This window comes from Macaca mulatta, chromosome 5 (genome assembly GCF_049350105.2).
Source record: "Macaca mulatta isolate MMU2019108-1 chromosome 5, T2T-MMU8v2.0, whole genome shotgun sequence".
NCBI classification, from domain to species: domain Eukaryota; kingdom Metazoa; phylum Chordata; class Mammalia; order Primates; family Cercopithecidae; genus Macaca; species Macaca mulatta.
The window spans coordinates 136392074-136413516 of NC_133410.1; the positions used below are offsets into that span (position 1 = coordinate 136392074).

The 21443-nt window shown below is 39.0% G+C and overlaps 1 protein-coding gene across 4 annotated transcripts in view; it reads left to right on the forward strand.

The window, feature by feature from the left end:
• INTU (inturned planar cell polarity protein) overlaps positions 1-21443 on the forward strand; it is a 97367-nt gene that overhangs the window by 13616 nt on the left and 62308 nt on the right. For all 4 annotated transcript variants that reach the window (XM_015139184.3, XM_078002231.1, XM_001104977.5 and 1 more), the window contains exon 2: positions 13369-13904. In XM_015139184.3, coding sequence (XP_014994670.1) covers positions 13369-13904 — 536 coding nt within the window. The remainder of the gene's footprint in view (positions 1-13368; positions 13905-21443) is intronic.

Sequence of the window (21443 nt, forward strand, 5' to 3'; positions counted from 1 at the left end):
CTATCACCATTGTACACTAAAGACCTATTCTGAGCTGGATTCACACCTGTAATCACAGCACTTTGGGAGGCTGAGGGCGGATCACCTGAGGTCACAAGTTCAAGACCAGCCTGGCCAATATGGTGAAACCCCATCTCTACTAAAAATACAAAAAGTTAGCCAGGCGTGGTGGTGTCCGCCTGTAATTCCAGCTACTCGGGAGGCTGAGGCAAGAGAATCACTTGAACCCAGAAGGTGGAGGTTGCAGTGAGCCGAGATCGCACCATTGCATTGCAGCGTGGGGGCAAAGTGAGACACCATCTCAAAAAAAAAAAAAAAAAAAAATCTATTCTGTACAGCAAAGCCCTAACACAGAATATTTTGCTGGTCTATGATTTTTGTTCTGCCAGAGTTACATCATATCCCCAACTCAATGATGTGTAGAAATGCTGAAATTTCTCTCTTTCTTGAATTTTTAACATGGGACCATACTACTTGTGAAGAATAAAAATATTTCATTTCAACTCATGATGCCATACTATTAACATCCAATTTAGGATAGTATTTTCTACTTTTTCTTCTGCTCTGAACACTGACTCCTTTTTACTTTTAATTTAATATAGATTAAAAAGACACATGGTATATAACTAGGTTTATGATGAAAAATGGTAATACCCTGCTGTTATCTCTACTTCCAGCTTAGTGTGTGAAGAGAATTCATTGTCTTCCATTTCTTCTCTAGGCTACCCATCTCATTTACTGACATCATTATCTCCTTACTCTTGTTTTCAGATCTGATGTCTCCAGTACTGTTGACTTCCTTCTCTGGTTTTCTTTCTTCTCCATTCTCACAGGCACTGCCTTACTTAAAAGGCTTGCCTCTTGCCTCTTGCCTGTTTCCCATGCACCAGTGGAGTTGCCTCCTAACTAATCTGCATACCTCTGATTTATCCTGTTTCTGGTCTTTCTTCCATACCACTGCCAGTTTGCATTCTAAAACACAGTTCTAAATCATTTTTCTACTCTACTCAAAAGTTTGGTGGCCTTCCAAATAAATTCTGGATTCCTTAGGATGATTTCTAAATGTTAGATCTGTCCCAAGTCTTTCCTATCTCATTTTTATTGATCTCCCTGTTCATTATTGAAAATGATTATCCACTCATTCTCAAACTGACCACTTGCTTTCACACCTACACCTGTATGTACTTTGTTCTCTCTGTTTGGAATACCGTTTCTTCCTATCTCTACTTGTCAAAATCATTCAGGGTCCGACTTAAGTGCTACCTTCTTCTAGACTCTTTTCTGGTCTGTCTTAGACTATCTCTCCATCCTGTGCTCTAGTCCTATAACAGTCTTTATTCCTGAGTGTTGGCACTTCCATTTCAGCCATTTGATTAGCTCTCTGTCCCATCTGACATCTTTAAAAGTACAGTAAAGTCCTATCACAAAATGTTTTGTTGCTGTATGACTTTTGTTCTGCCAGGGTTAGATTGTATCACTAACTTAGTGATGCCTAGGAATGCCGCACTTAGCTGAGGGGGCAGGTGGTAGGAAATGTGACCCAGGGAATGAGGTCACTATTAGATGTGTTCCTGATGTAGAAATGTATTAACTACAGTGAATGAACAGTTACGCATTTATTGACTGATCCCTTTGCCTTCTTTGACATGCTTAACAGTTATTCAAATTTGACTGGCAAGAAGAGCTTCAGCTCATCTGAGACTTCCTACCCCTAAGCTGCTATATCATCCAGCATACGTTTTAACGATTGAAATTCATGGTGTTCTTTTAGAAAATGATGAGAAGACCATCAAGACTGAAAATTAGATATCGTTGGTAGACAGAGCACAGAAAAGAAAACACAGAAAAGCATAGGCAAGCAAGTGCTTACTGGACAAGTGCCAGATAGAACCCATATTAATTTGTTACAGTGTTTTTATTGTGTGTGGTTTTTCTCTGTTCCTAGAATTGTCCTGTTATACCTATTAGCACCACATAACTATATGTGTTGATCACTTTGGTAAAGTGCATTGTGCTTTGCCCACTAAGAAAAAAGAAAAAAAAAGTGTAATGTAACAGATTTGGAATATTATTTTCCTTAACTAAGGAAATGTGCAAGTAGGGCTGGCTGTTTTATAACTCTTTTTTTGTGGTAGTTAAGGAAATTGCCGTACTATTGCAAATGATGAAAAATGCTGGCATTAATGCAAATAAAGACCTGAGAGATTCAAATAACTATTAGAGGGGTATTAAAAGATTTAGTGTTGACCTAGATATTTTTGAATATGTCAGGAATGAGAAAATTATTAACATTATCTGAAGTTCATTTTCGTTAATACATCTATGTTACAGCTTATGTTAGTGAACTTGCTTATTTGCAAATTAGCAAGTCTTTGTTTAGGAAGAACGGCTCTACTCCTGTTTACCACATCATTTAGGGACTTGAGTACCAATTAAAGTGCCCTAAAATGTTGCAGGCAGGCTATAAACATGCAGTTATTCTGCTTAAAGCAAAGCAGAATAAACAAAATAAGACTCGCTGAAAGAAAATTGAAAAACATTTACACAGTAATTCTGTAGCTTGTACCATACGGTCTTAGAAAATGTTGAAGGAGTATTTATATTACTGCTGAAATACGACCCATGTACTACAAATATCTGAATTAAAACTGTTATATTTAATTCCTTTCATTAATTTTCTTTTTATTTTTGAGTAAGTTTAGATTTACACAAGAGTTCCAAAGATAGTACAGACTTCCCATAAATCCTTCACCCAGTTTCCCCTGATGTTAACATCTTACACAACTGTTATACATTTGTCAAAACAAGACATGAACGTTGGTCATTTCTATTAACTAAACTCCAAACTTTATTTGGCTTTCACCACTCTTCCATTAATGTTCTTTTTCTATTCCAGGATTCAATCCAGAATACCGTATTGTTTGCTTCGTCTCCTATGGTCTGTAACAATTTCTTAGTCCTTTCCTGTTTATCATAACCTTGATCACTTGGTTTTGTAAGGTAGTGTCTGCCAGGGCTCTTCCCTGGAAAGTCACTATCTTTCTCTTTCCATACTCTGTTCTCCAGAATAGTATAGTCACTAAGTCTATACTCAAGGGGAGGAGGGATTAAACTTCATCTCCTGGAGTGGGGATTATCTATATGTATTAATTTCTTTGATTTGGGGAAGTTGTAATGAAAGGTTAGGTTTTTGTGTTGTTATTTTTGTTGTTGTTGTTGTTAACACATCCCCTTTCTTCTAATAGGGCTAGAACAACTAGTTTGGGACAACAGTCATTAGAATTCTATTAAAATTTCTTAATACACTAATCATTTATCCTCTTTTTTAAAAATTGGCACATAATAATTATATATATTTGTGGAATACAATGTGATGTTTCAATAGATGTATACATTGTGTCGTGATTAAATCAAGGCATTTGGCATATTTATCACCTCACATGTTTATCATTTCTTTGTGATGAGAACATTCAAAAATCCTCTGTTCTAGTAATTTTGAAATATACACTATAATATTGTTAAATATAGTCTCCCTGCTGTGCAATAGAACACCAGAACTCATTTCTCCTATCTAACTGTAACTTTGTACCCGTTGATCAATCTCTTGATGCTTATCTAACTAGGTACTAATCCTCTGGAGTAGGAATAAAGAACCTTCCAGGAATATTGAACTGTAGGGTCTTTAAAGGCAGTGCCTAGCTTTACTTCTTGTGTCACTCTCACCTACCCTGAAACCTGGCAAACCGAGATCATTAGAGACACCTTCATTTAATGCCAGTTAGAAAAATACAGAAACACGAGAGTTATATCTAGTAAAAGCAAGAAGAAGGGAACTGATATTTATTTGGAACTTAACCGTGCCAGGAACAACATTATTGTATTTTCTATTGACAAGAGTCCCGTGAGGTAGCTATAATCTATTTTCTTTTCTTTTTTTAATTTATTTTACCTTTTATTTTAATTTTTTTAAATTATACTTTACGTTCTAGGGTATGTGTGCACAACGTGCAGGTTTGTTACATACGTATACATGTGCCATGTTGGTGTGCTGCACCCATTAACTCGTTATTTTTATTAGGTATATCTCCTAATACTATCCCTCCGCCCTCCCCCACCCCACAACAGGCCCCAGTGTGTGACGTTCCCCTTACTGTGTCCAAGTGATCTCATTGTTCAGTTCCCACTCATGAGTGAGAACATGCGGTGTTTGGTTTTTTGTCCTTGCAATAGTTTGCTGAGAATGATGGTTTGCAGCTTCACCCATGTCCCTACAAAGGACATGAACTCATCATTTTTTATGGCTGCATAGTATTCCATGGTGTATATGTGCCAGATTTTCTTAATCCAGTCTATCATTGTTGGACATTTGGGTGGGTTCCAAGTCTTTGCTATTGTGAGTAGTGCCGCAATAAACATAAGTGTGCATGTATCTTTACAGCAGCATGATTTATATTCCTTTGGGTATATACCCAGTAATGGGATGGATGGGTCAAATGGTATTTCTAGTTCTACATACCTTAGGAATCGCCACACTGTCTTCCACAATGGTTGAACTAGTTTACAGTCCCACCAGCCGTGTAAAAGTTCCTATTTCTCCACATCCTCTCCAACACCTGTTGTTTCCTGACTTTTTAATGATTGCCATTCTAACTGGTGTGAGATGGTATCTCATTGTGGTTTTGATTTGCATTTCTCTGATGGCAAGTGATGAGCATTGTTTCATATGTCTGTTGGCTGCATACATGTCTTCTTTTGAGAAATGTCTGTTCATATTCTTCGCCCACTTGTCGATGGGGTTGTTTGTTTTTTTTCTTGTAAATTTGAGCTCTTTGTGGATTCTGGATATTAGCCCTTTGTCTGATGAGTAGATTGCAAAAATTTTCTCCCAATCTGTAGGTTGCCTGTTCACTCTGATGGTAGTTTCTTTTGCTGTGCAGAAGCTCTTTAGTTTAATTAGATCCCATTTGTCAATTTTGGCTTTTGTTGCTGTTGCTTTTGGTGTTTTAGACATGAAGTCCTTGCCCATGCCTATGTCCTGAATGGTATTGCCAAGGTTTTCTTCTATGCTTTTTATGGTTTTAGGTCTAACATTTAAGTCTTTAATCCATCGTGAGTTAATTTTTGTATCACATGTAAGGAAGGGAACCAGTTTCAGCTTCCTACATATGGGCTAGCCAGTTTTCCCAGCACAATTTGTTAAATAGGGAATACTTTCCCCATTTCTTGTTTTTGTCAGGTTTGTCAAAGATCAGATAGTGGCAGATGTGTGGTATTATTTCTGAGAGCTCTGTTCTGTTCCATTGGTCTATATCTCTGTTTTGTTACCAGTACCATGCTGTTTTGGTTACCGTAGCCTTGTAGTATAGTTTGAAGTCAGGTAGTGTGATGCCTCAAGCTTTGTTCTTTTTGCTTAGGATTGACTTGGCAATGCGGGCTCTTTTTTGGTTCCATATGAACTTTAAAGGAGTTTTTTCCAGTTCTGTGGAGAGAGTCATTGGTAGCTTGATGGGTGTGACATTGAATCTATAAATTACCTTGGGCAGTACGGCCATTTTCACGATATTGATTCCTCCTATTCATGAGCATGGAATGTTCTTCCATTTGTTTATATCCTCTTTTATTTCGTTGAGCAGTGGTTTGTAGTTCTCCATGAAGAGGTCCTTCACATCCCTCGTAAGTTGGATTCCTAGGTATTTTATTCTCTTTGAAGAAATTGTGAATGGGAGTTCACTCATGATTTGGCTCTCTGTTTGTCTGTTATTGGTGTATAAGAATGCTTGTGATTCTTGCACATTGATTTTGTATCCTGAGACTTTGCTGAAGTTGCTGATCAGCTTAAGGAGATTTTGGGTTGAGACTATGGGGTTTTCTAGATATACAATCATGTCATCTGCAAGCAGGGACAATTTGACTACCTCTTTTCCTAATTGAATACCCTTTCTTTCTTTCTCCTGCCTGATTGCCTGGCCAGAACTTCCAACACTATGTTGAATAGGAGTGGTGAGAGAGGGCATCCCTGTCTTGTGCCAGTTTTCAAAGGGAATGCTTCCAGTTTTTGCCCATTCAGTATGATATTGGCTGTGGGTTTGTCATAAATAGCTCTTATTATTTTGAGATACGTCCCATCAATACCTAATTTTTTGAGAGTTTTTAGCATGAAGGGCTGTTGAATTTTGTCAGAGCTGTTTGTGTGTCTATTGAGGTAATCATGTGGTTTTTGTCGTTGGTTCTGTTTATATGCTGGATTACGTTTATTGCTTTGCGTATGTTGAACCAGCCTTGCATCCCAGGGATGAAGCCAACTTGATCATGGTGGATAAGCTTTTTGATGTGTCACTGGATTTGGTTTGCCAGTATTTTATTGAGGATTTTTGCATTGATGTTCATCAGGACTATTAGTCTAAAATTCTCTTTTTTTGTTGTGTCTCTGCCAGGCTTTGGTATCAGGACGATGCTGGCCTCATAAAATGAGTTAGGGAGGATTCCCTCTTTTTCTATTGATTGGAGTAGTTTCAGAAGGAATGGTACCAGCTCCTCCTTGTACCTCTGGTAGAATTCGGCTATGAATCCATCTGGTCCTAGACTTTTTTTGGTTAGTAGGCTCTTAATTATTGCCTCAATTTCAGAGCCTGTTATTGGTCCATTCAGAGATTCAACATCTTCCTGGATTAGTCTTGGGAGGATGTATGTGTCGAGGAATTTATCCATTTCTTCTAGAGTTTCTAGTTTATTTGTGTAGTGGTGTTTATAGTATTCTCTGCTGGTAGTTTGTATTTCTGTAGGATCGGTGGTGAGATCCCCTTTATCATTTTTTTATTGCATCTATTTGATTTTTCTCCCTTTTCTTCTTTGTTAGTCTTGCTAGCAGTCTATCAATTTTGTTGATCTTTTCAAAAAACCAGCTCCTGGATTCATTGATTTTTTGAAGGGTTTTTTTGTGTCTCTGTCTCCTTCAGTTCTGCTCTGATCTTAGTTATTTCTTGCTTTCTGCTTGCTTTTGAATGTGTTTTGCTCTTGCTTCTCTAGTTCTTTTAATTGTGATGTTAGGGTGTCAGTTTTAGATCCTTCCTGCTTTCTCTTGTGGGCATTTAGTGCTATAAATTTCCCTGTAAACACTGCTTTAAATGTGTCCCAGAGATTCTGGTTTTTTGTGTCTTTGTTCTCGCTGCTTTCAAAGAACATCTTTATTTCTGCCTTCATTTCGTTATGTACCCAGTAGTCATTCAGGAGCAGGTAGTTCAGTTTCCATGTAGTTGTGCGGGTTTTGAGTGAGTTTCTTAATCCTGAGTTCTAGTTTGATTGCACTGTGGTCTGAGAGACAGTTTGTTACAATTTCTGTTCTTTTACATTTGCTGCAGAGTGCTTTACTTCCAACTATGTGTCAGTTTTGGAATAAGTGCAATGTGGTGCTGAGAAGAATGTATATTCTGTTGATTTGGGGTGGAGAGTTCTGTAGATGTCTATTAGGTCTGCTTGGTGCAGAGCTGAGTTCGATTCTTGGATATCCTTGTTAATTTTCTGTCTCACTGATCTGTCTAATGTTGACAGTGAGGTGTTAAAGTCTCCCATTATTATTGTGTGGAAGTCTAAGTCTCTTTGTAGGTCTCTAAGGACTTGCTTTATGAATCTGGCTTCTCCTGTATTGGGTGCATATATATTTAGGATAGTTAGCTCTTCTTGTTGAATTGATCCTTTTACCATTATGTAATGGCCTTCTTTGTCTCTTTTGATCTTTGTTGGTTTAGAGTCTGTTTTATCAGAGACTCAGATTACAACCCCTGCCTTTTTTTGTTTTCCATTTGCTTGGTAGATCTTCTTCTATCCCTTTATTTTGAGCCTATGTGTGTCTCTGCATGTGAGATGGGTGTCCTGAATACAGCACACTGATGGTTCTTGACTCTTTATCCAATTTGCCAGTCTGTGTCTTTTAATTGGAGCATTTAGCCCATTTACATTTAAGGTTAATATTGTTATATGTGAATTTGATCCTGACATTATGATGTTAGCTGGTTATTTTGCTCATTATTTGATGCAGTTTCTTCCTAGCATCGATGGTCTTTACAATTTGGCATGTTTTTGCAGTGGCTCGTACCGGTCATTCCTTTCCATGTTTGGTGCTTCCTTCAGGATCTCTTGTAGGGCAGGACTGGTGGTGACAAAATCTCTCAGCATTTGCTTGTCTGTAAAGGATTTTATTTCTCCTTCACTTCTGAAACTTAGTTTGACTAGATATGAAATTCTGGGTTGAAAAGTCTTTTATTTAAGAATGTTGAATATTGGCCCCCACTGTATTCTGGCTTATAGAATTTCTGCTGAGAGATCCGCTGTTAGTCTGATGGGCTTCTCTTGTGGGTAACCCGACCTTTCTCTCTGGCTGCCCTTAACATTTTTTTCCTTCATTTCAACCTTGGTGAATCTGACAATTATGTGTCTTGGAGTTGCTCTTCTCAAGGAGTATCTTTGTGGTGTTCTCTGTATTTCCTGAATTTGAATGTTGGCCTGCCTTGCTAGGTTGGAGAAGTTCTCCTGGATGATATCCTGAAGAGTGTTTTCCAACTTGGTTCCATTCTCCCCATCACTTTCAGGTACACCAATCAGACGTAGATTTGACCTTTTCACATAGTCCCATATTTCTTGGCAGCTTTGTTCTTTTCTTTTTATTCTTTTTTCTCTAAACTTCTCTTCTTGCTTCATTTCATTCATTTGATCTTCCATCTCTGATACCTTTCTTCCAGTTGATCAAATAGGCTACTGAAGCTTGTGCATGCGTCACGTAGTTCTCGTGCCTTGGTTTTCAGCTCCATCAGGTCCTTTAAGGACTTCTCTGCATTGGTTATTCTAGTTAGCCATTCGTCTAATCGTTTTTCAAGGTTTTTAACTTCTGTGCCATGGGTTCGAACTTCCTCCTTTAGCTCGGAGAAGTTTGATCTTCTGAAGCCTTCTTCTCTCAATTCATCAAAGTCATTGTCTGTCCAGCTTTGTTCCGTTGCTGGTGAGGAGCTGCGTTCCTTTGGAGGAGGAGAGGCGCTCTGATTTTTAGAATTTTCCGTTTTTCTGCTCTGTTTTTTCCCCATCTTTGTGGTTTTATCTGCCTTTGGTGTTTGATGATGGTGACGTACAGATGGGGTTTTGGTGTGGATGTCCTTTCTGTTTGTTAGTTTCCTTCTAACAGTCAGGACCCTCAGCTGCAGGTCTGTTGGAGTTTGCTTGAGGTCCACTCCAGACCCTGTTTGCCTGGGTATCACCAGCGGAGGCTGCAGAACAGCGAATATTGCTGAACAGAAAATGTTGCTGCCTGATTGTTCTTCTGGCAGTTTCGTCTCAGAATGGTACCCAGCCTTGTGAAGTGTTAGTCTACCCCTACTGGGGGTGCCTCTCAGTTAGGCTACTTGGGGTTCAGGGACCCACTTGAGGAGGCATTCTGTCCGTTCTCAGATCTCAGGGTCCGTGCTGGGAGAACCACTGCTCTCTTCAAAGCTGTCAGACAGGGACATTTAAGTCTGCAGAGGTTTCTGCTGCCTTTTGTTCAGCTATGCCCTGCTCCCAGAGGTGGAGTCTACAGAGGCAGGCTTGCCTCCTTTAGCTGTGGTGGGCTCCACCCAGTTGGAGCTTCAGGCCTCTTTTTTTACCTACTCCACCTTCAGCAATAGCAGGCGCCCCTCCCCCAGCCTGGCTGCCGCCTTGCAGTTGCATCTCAGACTGCTTTGCTAGCAATGAGTGAGGTTCTGTGGGTGTGGAAGCCTCTGAGCCAGGCACGGGATATAATCTCCTGGTGTGCCTTTTGTTAAGACCATTGGAAAAGCGAAGTATTAGGGTGGGAGTGACCCGATTTTCCAGGTGTTGTCTGTCACTGCTTTGCTTGGCTAGGAAAGGGAATTCCCTGACCCCTTGCGCTTCCTGGGTGAAGGGATGCCTCGCCCTACCTCTGCTCACGTTTGGTGCGCTGCACCCACTGTCATGCACCCACTGTCCGACAAACCCCAGTGAGATGAACCCGGTACCTCAGTTGGAAATGCAGAAATCACCCGTCTTCTGCGTCGCTCATGCTGGGAGCTGTAGACTGGAGCTGTTCCTATTTGACCATCTTGGAACCACTGCTATAATCTGTTTTCAAGAAGAGGAAAACTAAAGCAATCAATCAGTCGATCTTAAAAAGGTTAAAATCGTAATAGAACAAAATTTGAACTCAGCTCTTCATGATTTCTCAGTTCATTTGCTTTTCAGTATAAGTTGCCCTTCTGTGTGGGGTCTCTTAGATACACTTCCCTGTCTCTACCTCTTTATCTTCCTTTTTAGTTTCTTCCTCTTTTTAAAAAATGTCTTTCTCTTCTTAAAATGATGTATCTTTAAAAATCTAGACATTAAGAGAATGGATCCCACATATCACTAGTGAAAATATAAATTGGTATAGTCTTTTGGGTAAAGATATATATATATATATACACACACACACACACGTGTATATTAATGGTTCCTACAGCTTTGTGGTGGAAAAACAAGAACTGAACACAAAGCTTATCAGTAGGGGAATGACCAAATGTCCTACATCCTTGATATCGAATATTATATGCAACCACTAGTGATTTCTAAGCTGTATTGTTAAGTGAGAAATTATGAAGTTAAGTATATACCTTTATATAGGTACATATATAATGATTCCACTTTTTAAAAACAGTGACAGAATAACCCTATATGTGTTTGTATGTGATTATAAAGCATGGATTTTTTAACAGTGTTCATGTGAGAGAGAGATAGTGAGAGAAAATGACTTGTATTAAGATTGTGTTCCCATTTATTACAATGAGTCTGCACATGGATATGCACAAAAGGATGCATGAAAGTATAGTCACCAACTAGAAATCCAGTCAACCTGAATCCTGCTCTCTCTCTCTCCCCACCTAATCGGTCTCAGAGTTCTGGTGATTCTCAAGAGTTTCTCAAATGTGTTTCCTACTTTCCATCTCTTCTATTGCTTTATTTGTCATTTTTGCCTCAACTACTGAAACAGCCCCCTGACTAGTCCTCCTGACTTGAGTCTTGTCCACCTCAAATCCACCAACCATTTACTTGCCAAAGTAGGCCTATCCAGGGATATCTAAGACATAAACTCTCTACTTAAAACTCTTTGTTGATGCCTTCTCACCTGCACTACAAAAGCCAAACCCCTTAGGATGATCTAAAAACCCTGGCAAAACTAAGGCTTGACCACTTCTGTCATTCCCCACCTTCCACATTTACTCTGGCAACTGCAGACTGCCAGTGGTTCTCCGTCTAGGTCATGGGGACTATCATCAGGTCTTTGCTTATGCTGTTACTCTTGTTTGAAATCCTCTTCACGGCTTTCCCTTCAGCTCCCCATCTCTCTCCCTCCCCCATTTATCCTTTTCAAACTGATTTCTGGGGTCTCCCTGATCTCCCCTCAACTTCCAGCTAGGCTACGCTGGGTGACTCTCCTGTATGACTAAGCTGGGTGAGTCTCCTGTATGCCTCTGTCTTGTACTTACCCTGTGTACTGTCATGAATTCTTCCTCACTTTCTCTTCTTTACTAACGGAGGGCGGGAACTGACATTCTCATCATTATAATTCTGGTACTTACCACAGTTCCTGGCGCTGTTTAGTTGCTCCACAATTGAATGCCAAGATGCTATCCCCTTGGCCCCCACCTGCTTGGATTGGATCTTTGAATCATAACCAAAAGTGATTTCACATTCAAATTTTAGAGATTGAAATGAATCATCTTCGTATTTAGCAAGTGGAAGAAAATGTTTCTTTTATATATCTCTAATACAAATAACTTACCAGGTTAAAAGGGTGAGATAATAAGGCTGATACACTTTATTCATTGTTTAAATTGATATATATATATTAAATTGATACATATGTTTTTAAGTAATTAATGTGCAATCATGGTATTTACACTGTAGCAATTAAAATTAAGGTAGCTTTGTTATCTAAATGATTATGGTGGGGATATAGTTATTTAGACTCTCAAGAGTAGAACTGCATAGTTATTTAAATATTGATTCTGTGGGTACAGATAGGTATGGTTGAAATAAGCGATATTTGGTTAATAATCTGTAACAAATGAGGCTTAGTGTCTATGATGATGCCACACACTGGGAACCAACAAGTCCCAAAGAAATGTTAGTTTTGATATTTTGAGCTTGTTAGGCATTATTTTTAAATGACTCATATGTAGTTGAAAATTTTATATTAACAACCAGCCACAGACGAAAGCAGTGGTTAGTTTGAGTTGAGTAATAGAATAGTATATTTTGGGGACTAATTTTCAAAGTATTTTAGAAAGAGACATTTGACTTTTAAGTTAAAAGAACTGGAGTTGCTAATAAACACTGCAGAAAACAGAAATGTCTTCTATCTGATTTAATGATTACAACACAAATTATACTCTTTCAGGCCGGGATATTACAGCTCATGTTTCTGAAAAGACTCTCTACATGTTAATTTTTCTGCTATAACTAGTTTCACTTTAAAGAAGAGCAGTTTGAAAGGTAAACTGTTCATAACATTGAACAGGGTAGAGTTTAGGTTTGTTACCATGAGTATGTTTGCTTCTTAATGCTATTTCAATCATTTTAATAGCAGTAATTTGGTTTTTTTCAGCAGCATACTTCCCAGTTAAAAATATTTTTTATAATCACATGATGAATTATGTAATATATGCTTTGTTTTTTCTACTACAGTTTTTCATAAAAAGGAGCTTTATGGAAATTATAGACTGTAAAGTGATCATTACTATATTAACTGTGATTATAAATGGGTTGTTTTCAGGGCAGATTTTAGTTCATGGTGAAGTGGATGTTTCTGTTTTGAAAACTTATGTAAAAGTCTGTTAAAGCTGGTAGGCTTTAGCTTTCATTTTAACCTGACAACCATCCTAAATAATTTATATGCAAATAATATATTTTCATGTACAATTTCCAAGTGGCATACTTCTGTGGATATAATTGCATAATCAACTGCTAATGCAAATTATCATTCAGTGAAATTGTTTAAAGTGAACAGTAACCACACAGTGGTTGATTTAATTTTTTTCAACTCATAGATTCTATAAGGGGACCATCTTTTTTTTTCATTGGTTTTCCTTTCTATTGCTATGCCTTTTTGATTCCTTCTCCCCCAACTCCTATTCTTCAAAGCTCTACAAAAAAAAGCATCATATAGGAAATAATGTTGAGGCTCACAATAAATTAGAAATAGTAAGGATAATTTGAAATAATAAAGAAGTTTCACCCTTTCCCATCTTCCTGCTCCCCAGCCTCTACCCTCACCCCCATGCCAGGATGACATGCCTTTTTTTATATATATTGGGCTGCTATTAAGATTATCTTTTCTCTCTTTCATAGTGATCTTGAGCCTGAATGGCTGGACAGTGTGCAGAAAAATGGAGAGCTGTTTTATTTGGAATTGAGTGAGGATGAAGAAGAAAGCCTCCTTCCTGAGACACCAACTGTGAACCATGTCAGGTTCAGTGAAAATGAGATTATCATTGAAGATGATTACAAAGAAAGAAAAAAGTATGAACCCAAACTCAAGCAGTTTACCAAAATTTTAAGAAGGAAAAGACTTTTACCCAAGCGCTGCAATAAAAAAAATAGCAATGACAATGGACCAGTATCCATTCTAAAGCATCAGTCCAATCAGAAGACAGGAGTCATTGTCCAACAGCGGTACAAAGATGTGAATGTTTATGTAAACCCCAAAAAGCTAACTGTCATCAAAGCCAAAGAGCAGCTCAAGCTTCTGGAAGTGCTGGTTGGAATTATTCATCAGACCAAGTGGAGCTGGAGAAGAACTGGAAAGCAGGGTGATGGAGAGAGGCTTGTGGTTCATGGCCTGCTGCCAGGGGGATCTGCTATGAAGAGTGGTCAGGTACTCATTGGTAAGTGTTGCTGGTACACATCCATCCTTGTTTACAGAGATACATGATTAACGATGACACCTTGCGGGAAATGTGATAAAAGCAATTACATACAGTCTCCACAGATTAAGAGCTGATTAATGACATTTGGTACAGTAGAGAAATGGTTACACATGGTACACTACAAGGTATAGTGTTCTAAAATAACCAGTTCAGTGTGTTGAATATGTGTGTGCCTTGTTCAGGCCAAGAAATAGCTTACCTAATTTTCAAGTTTTGAATTATATAATTTTATTTCATCTTGGTTATATTTGCTGACAAGAAAAAAAGTTGATCATAGAGTGATAATTTAGGTTTGAATGGCTATATCCAGTAACAGGATACAAAAATATATAATTTATGAATAAAAATACTTTTAAATTGTATGTTTGCACTTGAGTACACTAAGTTCTTGGAGTGGTTTGCAACTGTTTCATTTGGCATATTTAGCAACAGTGGTATTATACATAAATTTCCTTTTAAGGGCGTGTGTCATAAAATATATGTGTCATAAAATATCCCACCAATTTTCAAGAAAAATAAACCCACAAGTTATTCTGAATACATATTAAAATGAGCATTTTGTGTTGCTGATAAATTTTAAGCTGTTAGATACAATGTTTGAGTTAGTAGCAATCTTATTACTTATAGATAAATGAGTCAAGTGTGAGGATATATCATTACTAAAATTTAAAAGTAATAAGTTCTAAAAGCTGACAGTCTTTTAAGTTTATCTAACATAAGAGGTTTAAATGAAGAACGTTTACAGATACATTTTCAAATATTTCCAACTTTAAATCTGAATTTCATTTGTTTGTTCACTGATTTGACAATTTGTTTTTTTAGCATCTGCTAAGTGCCAGGAATAAAAGATTACTTTACTGATCCAATTATTTCTTGAAAGGAGCTATGTTATAGTGGAAGAGATGGGTTACAGATAGGCAGGCAGTTCCTCACTGGTAAGTGTCATCATAGGGGTTTACAAGGAGGATCATATACAATCTTGTAGGAAGGGCATCTGTGGCAAAGTATGTGTTCCAGAATGATCTCAACAGGATCTGCACACTTTCTTAAAATGTAGTGTTGATACTCCTCCCGCAGAGAGTTGTGCTCTTTGTCATTGAATCTGAGTGGGCTGGTGAGTACAGCTGAATTGGTGCCATGTGACTTAAGAGGTTGGATCATAAAAAGTGATGCAGCTTCTGCCTGGTTATTTTGGGAATACTTGCCCTTAGAACCCAGTCACCCTTATGTGAAGAGGCCAAGACACCAGTGATCCAGCTGATATTCCCAGCTGAAGCCCTCGCCACCAGATTTGAGTGAGAAGCCTGTAAGATGACTCCAGCCCCAACCACCATCTGGCTGTAACTGCATGAGGAATCCCAAGTAAGAACCACAGCTGGCCCCAGTTAACCCCAGAACCAGGAGAGATGATAAATGATTGTTGTTGTTATATATTGATGGAGTTTCGCTCTTGTCACCCAGGCTAGAGTTCTATGGCGCCATCTTGGCTCATTTAAACCTCCACCTCCCAGCTTCAAGCGATTCTCCTGCCTCAGCCTCCCAAGTAGTTGGGGTTACAGGCACCCACCACCATGCCTGGATAATTTTTTTGTATTTTTTAGTAGAGACAGAGTTTCACCATATTGGTCAGGCTGGTCTTGAACTCCTGACCTCAGGTGATCCACCCACCTTGGCCTCCCAAAGTGCTGAGATTACAGGCATGAGCCACCACACCCAGCCAATTGTCGTTTTAAGCCTCAAAATTATTTGGATAGGCCTGGCTTGGTGGCTCACACTTGTAATCACACTTGTAACCAGCACTTTGGGAGGCCATGATGGGCAGATCACTTGAGGCCAGGGATTTGAGATCAGCCTGGCCAATATGGCAAGACCCCGTGTCTACTAAAAATACAAAACTTAGCTGGACCTGGTGGTGCATGCCTGTAATCTCATCTACTAGGGAGGCTAGGGCATGAGAATCACTTGAACCTGGGAGGCAGAGTTTGCAATGAGCCAAGATTGTACCACTGCACTCCAGCCTGGGGAACACAGAAAGATTCTGTCTCAAAAAAAAAAAAAAAAAAAAAAAATTGTTTGGATGACTGATTATGCAGCAATAGATGACTGGAACAGGGGCTAATACATACTTACATTCCCTTGGGTCCTCAACTTTCCTTCTTGTGAAATGATAGGATTGAACTAAATATCTCTATGGTTTGTTCTTTTAGTTCTATAAAAGGAGCCAGAATTCATTTAACATGCTCCCTTTTCAGTGGTGTTTCCTATAAGCTGGTCGTTAGATCTTGAGGCCTATCAAACATATTTTATAGGTGGTCTGTGTGCTTCCATCAAGAACAATATATTATCTGCTGTTTTTCTTTTTGTGATGTTAGCAGTTATTGATGATCATTGCCTGGATCCATTAATTCATTGAGGGACTGCAAAATGATGGTATTCCAATTCTGTCTTTCTCGATATTTCAGTTAGACTACTTTTGTAGAAGGAAACTCCCCATCACCTCTGTTTGGTAACCTTGACATATGGTTCAGACAGGAAAGGCAAGATAAATGTCTAATTTTTCTTCTTTTAACAGTTTTCACAAAAACAAATTAGTACCATTATTCAAGGACTTCTAGAATGGTAGGTTGGGAAGGGCCTTAATTCTCTCTAGTTTAGTGCCCACATGTTATAGATGAGGGATTGAGATTGAACTCAAAAAAAAGTAACAAAATTTATTGTTAGTAAATGCATTGGCAGAAAACATTGAGTTTTGAATGTATAAAATGGCAGTATAGTAACTGCTTTTCAAAAACCAAATTCCCTTTCCCTGAAGTCAAATTTGGCTTAATTTAAAGAATCAATTTAAATTCACAATTTGATCTCATTTTTCTGTCCCATACATATTTGCCACTCCGTCTGTCCATAAATCCCCACCTGTAACAAGCAAGGCTGATTTATTTTTTTTCCTAACTGACCTCCAGATACATGTTGTATGTCCATCTTTGTTTTTTAGCATTCGTGGTTCCTTTTTTGGTGCATCACAAAGATTGCTTTATATTATTAGGCTAGTGCATTCATCTTCTATTGCTGCCGTGACAAATTACCACAAAATTAGTCGTTTAAAACATACAAATTTATCATGTTGCAATAATGTAAGCCAGAAATCTAAAATGGGTCTTCTTGTATGAAAATCAAGGTGTCCACAGGGCTACATTCCTTTTGGAGGCCCCAGGGAAGAATCTCATTCCTTGGCCAGCTTTCAGAGGCTACCTGCATTCTTTGGCTTGTGGTCCTGTCCTCCATAATCAAAGCCAGCAGCATAGCATCTTCCAGTCTCTCTCATGCTGACCCTGACACTTCTGCCTTCCTCCTATAAAGACCTTTATGATTACCTGAGGATCATTCGGATAATCTTCCAATCTTTTAAGTTAATTACAACTGCAAAGTCCTTTTTGCTGTGTAAGGTAGCATATTCAGAGATTTCAGGGATTGAGACATAGACATCTTTGGGGGGCAATTATGCTGCCTACCACAGTGGAGGTTTCTTGGTAAAATATGAGTTTTTTTCTTTTTGCAATAGTAATAATATCCATTCATTGTAGACAATTTAGAAAATACAATTAAGCAAAAAAGAAAAATTCCATATTCCCAAAGATAACATTTTGATATATATTCTTCCCTTTTCCTACCTTTATATACAATAATTTTTTGTCAAAAATAATGTCTTAATTTGTATATTCATTTTATATGTAGTATAAACACAGCAGTAAACAAGCTTTTGCATATATATTTTCATAGCCCTTGGTGCCTTATGTAGTAGCCCTTTAGTACACATATGTTGTTTGATGTTAAGTATCTACTGAGAAATTGATGGCTTTTCTCATATAATTAACTTTACATTGAGGAACTGTGATAAACTGGTCTCTTTTTAAAATATTTTATTTGGTTCTTAAATATATCTCTTAATAAAAATTTTCTCTTATTTCTACCCATCAATAATTCCCAGGCCATTTCTTATTTAACAATGCAAACCAATCATATAGTTCATTTCCTTTTAGCCTTTGAAATGGGACAAAGCATATTAATGACTCCTGTGTACTTATTGAGAAAGACCCTTCCTGGAGTGTAGGATGTTCACAGCAAAGGTGTGATGTCTAGGAACCCGGCCATGTCTCAGTCACTTCACAGAAGTGCTCAGAAACACTAGAGGAAAACAAAGTCTGGGAGAATGAGAAGTGGATATAATACTTATTTCATAAAATGGGAAAATTTTCTACTAAACATTTAAAAATATTGAGTATACTACACTTGCTTTAAAAATTTATTTTCATATATTTTTATGATGAGCCATCTCCTCTTTATAGAGGTTTGTTAGACTTGATACTTTTAGATGATACTCCCTATAACACTCAGCTACAGGCATGTATTCATTGGGATTTGGAGAAAAAAGTCATTTGGGACATCATCCAATGGAATTTTAGTTTAAAGTAACAAATTTAAAATGGTTTTACTATTTCTATGCCCTGAGGATAACAAACTATAGACAACAGAACTAATCATTAGGATAGGCCAAAAGTGGTTTCATTTTACATTGACACAGCTATACTGTGTCTATCATTCCTTTATTTTTTTTTAAATCACTACAGCTATAAGTAATTTGACATAGTACTCTTGTTTAATCTCTTATGTAGGAGAAATTAAACAGGCATCTTATTGTGTCTTTTTTTTTTTTTTTCTCCAAGTGAACTTCAAGTTGAAAGTTTATTTTACTCTGCAAGTTCTTACTTTTAAGAAAAGTTTGTCCAAAGTGTTGTAATAGTTAACCATCATAATGACTTGGTGCCCATTCTTGCAAAACTCTCATCTGAATTGTATCTCTTGAGCATCTAAACCTAGTTCAAGCCTTCACAGTTGGCCTAAGAAACTACTCCTGCTCACTCTGCACTTAACCCTGTTCTCATTCAATGGAGATATCAAGGAGAGGAAGGGAAAAAAGGAGGAATAGGCCAGACACGGTGGCTCAAGCCTGTAATCCCAGCACTTTGGGAGGCCGAGAAGGGCGGATCACAAGGTCAGGAGATTGAGACCATCCTGGCTAACATGGTGAAACCCTGTCTCTACTAAAAAATATAAAAAACTAGCCAGGCGAGGTGGCGGGCACCTGTAGTCCCAGCTACTCGGGAGACTGAGGCAGGAGAAGGGCGTAAACCTGAGAGGCGGAGCTTGCAGTGAGCTGAGATCTGGCCACTGCACTCCAGCCTGGGTGACAGAGCAAGACTCTGTCTCAAAAAAGGAGGAATACTAGTACCTAAAGTGTCAACATTTTCATCTGTTTGCCAACCCTACAGATGGCCAAGTGATGCCTAATAATTGGTTGCCTTAAAGGAAAGGAACTCTGAACTTAGGAAACACCAGTCTTTTATAAAGAACCGTTATTAATAATAAGATATTGAGCACAGCATTGACCTTATTATACCATTCGGTAAACAAGCTTGACCTTTGCTCAGGATGGAAACACTATCTCTGTTGTCCAAGGCTGTTCATTATACAAACATCTTTGAAAAGACAGTCTATTTTTTATTTGCGGAGGGGGCGCCCAAGATGGCCGAATAGGAACAGCTCCAGCCTCCAGCTTCCAGCATGAGCGACACAGAAGATGGGTGATTTCTGCATTTTCAACTGAGGTACCAGGTTCATCTTACTGGAGCGTGTCGGACAGTCGGTGCTGGTCAGTGGGTGCAGCCCAACCAGCGAGAGCTGAAGCAGGGTGAGGCATCGCCTCATCTGGGAAGCACAAGGGGGAAGGGAATTCCTTTACCTAGCCAAGGGAAACTGAGACACAAAACACCTGGAAAATTGGGTAACTCCCACCCTAATACTGCACTTTACCAAGGGTCTTAGCAAATGGCACATCAGGAGATTATATCCCACATCTGGCCCGGAGGGACCCATGCCCTCATTGCTCCCTCATTGCTAGCACAGTAGTCTGAGATCTAACTGCAAGGTGGCAGTGAGGTTGGGGGAGGGGCACATGCCATTGCTGAGGCTTAAGTAGGTAAACAAAGCCGCTGTGAAGCTCGAACTGGGTGGAGCCCACCAAGCTCAAGGAGGCCTGCCTGCCTCTGTAGACTGCACCTCTGGGGACAGGGCATCGCTAAACAAAAAGCAGCAGAAACCTTGGCAGAGGTAAATGTCCCTGTATGACAGCTTTGAAGAGAGCAGTGGTTCTCCCAGCACAGAGGTGGAGATCTGAGAATGGACAGACTGCCTGCTTAAGTGGGTCCCTGACCCCTGAGTAGCCTAACTGGGAGACATCCCCCACTAGGTGCAGACGGACACCTCACACCTCACATGGCTGGGTACACCTCTGAGACAAAGCTTCCAGAGCAAGAATCAGACAGCAACACTTGCTGTTCAGCAATATTCTATCTTCTGCAGCCTCTGCTGCTGATACCCAGGCAAACAGAGTCTGGAGTGGACCTCAAGCAAACTCCAACAGACCTGCAGCTGAGGGTCCTGACTGTTAGAAGGAAACTAACAAACAGAAAGGACACCTACACCAAAACCCCATCAGTACGTCACCATCATCAAAGACCAAAGGCAGATAAAACCACAAAGATGGGGAAAAAGCAGGGCAGAAAAGCTAGAAATTGAAAAAATCGGAGCGCTTCTTCCCCTCCAAAGGCACGTAGCTCATCGCCAGCAATGGATCAAAGCTGGATGGAGAATGACTTTGATGAGTTGAGAGAAGAAGGCTTCAGTCAATCAAACTTCTCAGAGCTAAAGGAGGAACTACGTACCCAGCACAAAGAAACTAAAAACCTTGAAAAAGGAATGGAAGAATGGATAACTAGAACAACCAATGCAGAGAAGTCCATAAACGAACTGATAGAGATGAAAACCATGACACGAGAACTACGTGACAAATGCACAAGCTTCAGTAACCGACTTGATCAACTGTAAGAAGGAGTATCAGTGATTGAAGATCAAATGAATGAAATGAAGCGAGAAGAGAAATGTAGAGAAAAAGAGTAAAAAGAAATGAACAAAGCCTCCAAGAAATATGGGATTATGTGAAAAGACCAAATCTATGTCTGATTGGTGTGCCTGACGTGACGAGGAGAATGGAACCAAGTTGGAAAACACTCTTCAGGATATTATCCAGGAGAACTTCCCCAACCTAGCAAGGCAGACCAACATTCAGATTCAGGAAATACAGGGAACGCCACAAAGATACTCCTCGAGAAGAGCAACTCCAAGACACGTAATTGTCAGATTCACCAAAGCTGAAATGAAGGAAAAATGCTAAGGGCAGCCAGAGAGAAAGGTTGGGTTTCCCACAAAGGGAAGCCCATCAGAATAACAGCAGATCTCTCAGCAGAAACTCTATAAGACTGAAGAGAGTGGGGGTCAATATTCAACATTCTTAAAGAAAAGAATTTTCATCCCAGGATTTCATATCCAGCCAAACTAAGTTTCATAAGTGAAGGAGAAATAAAATTCTTTACAGACAAGCAA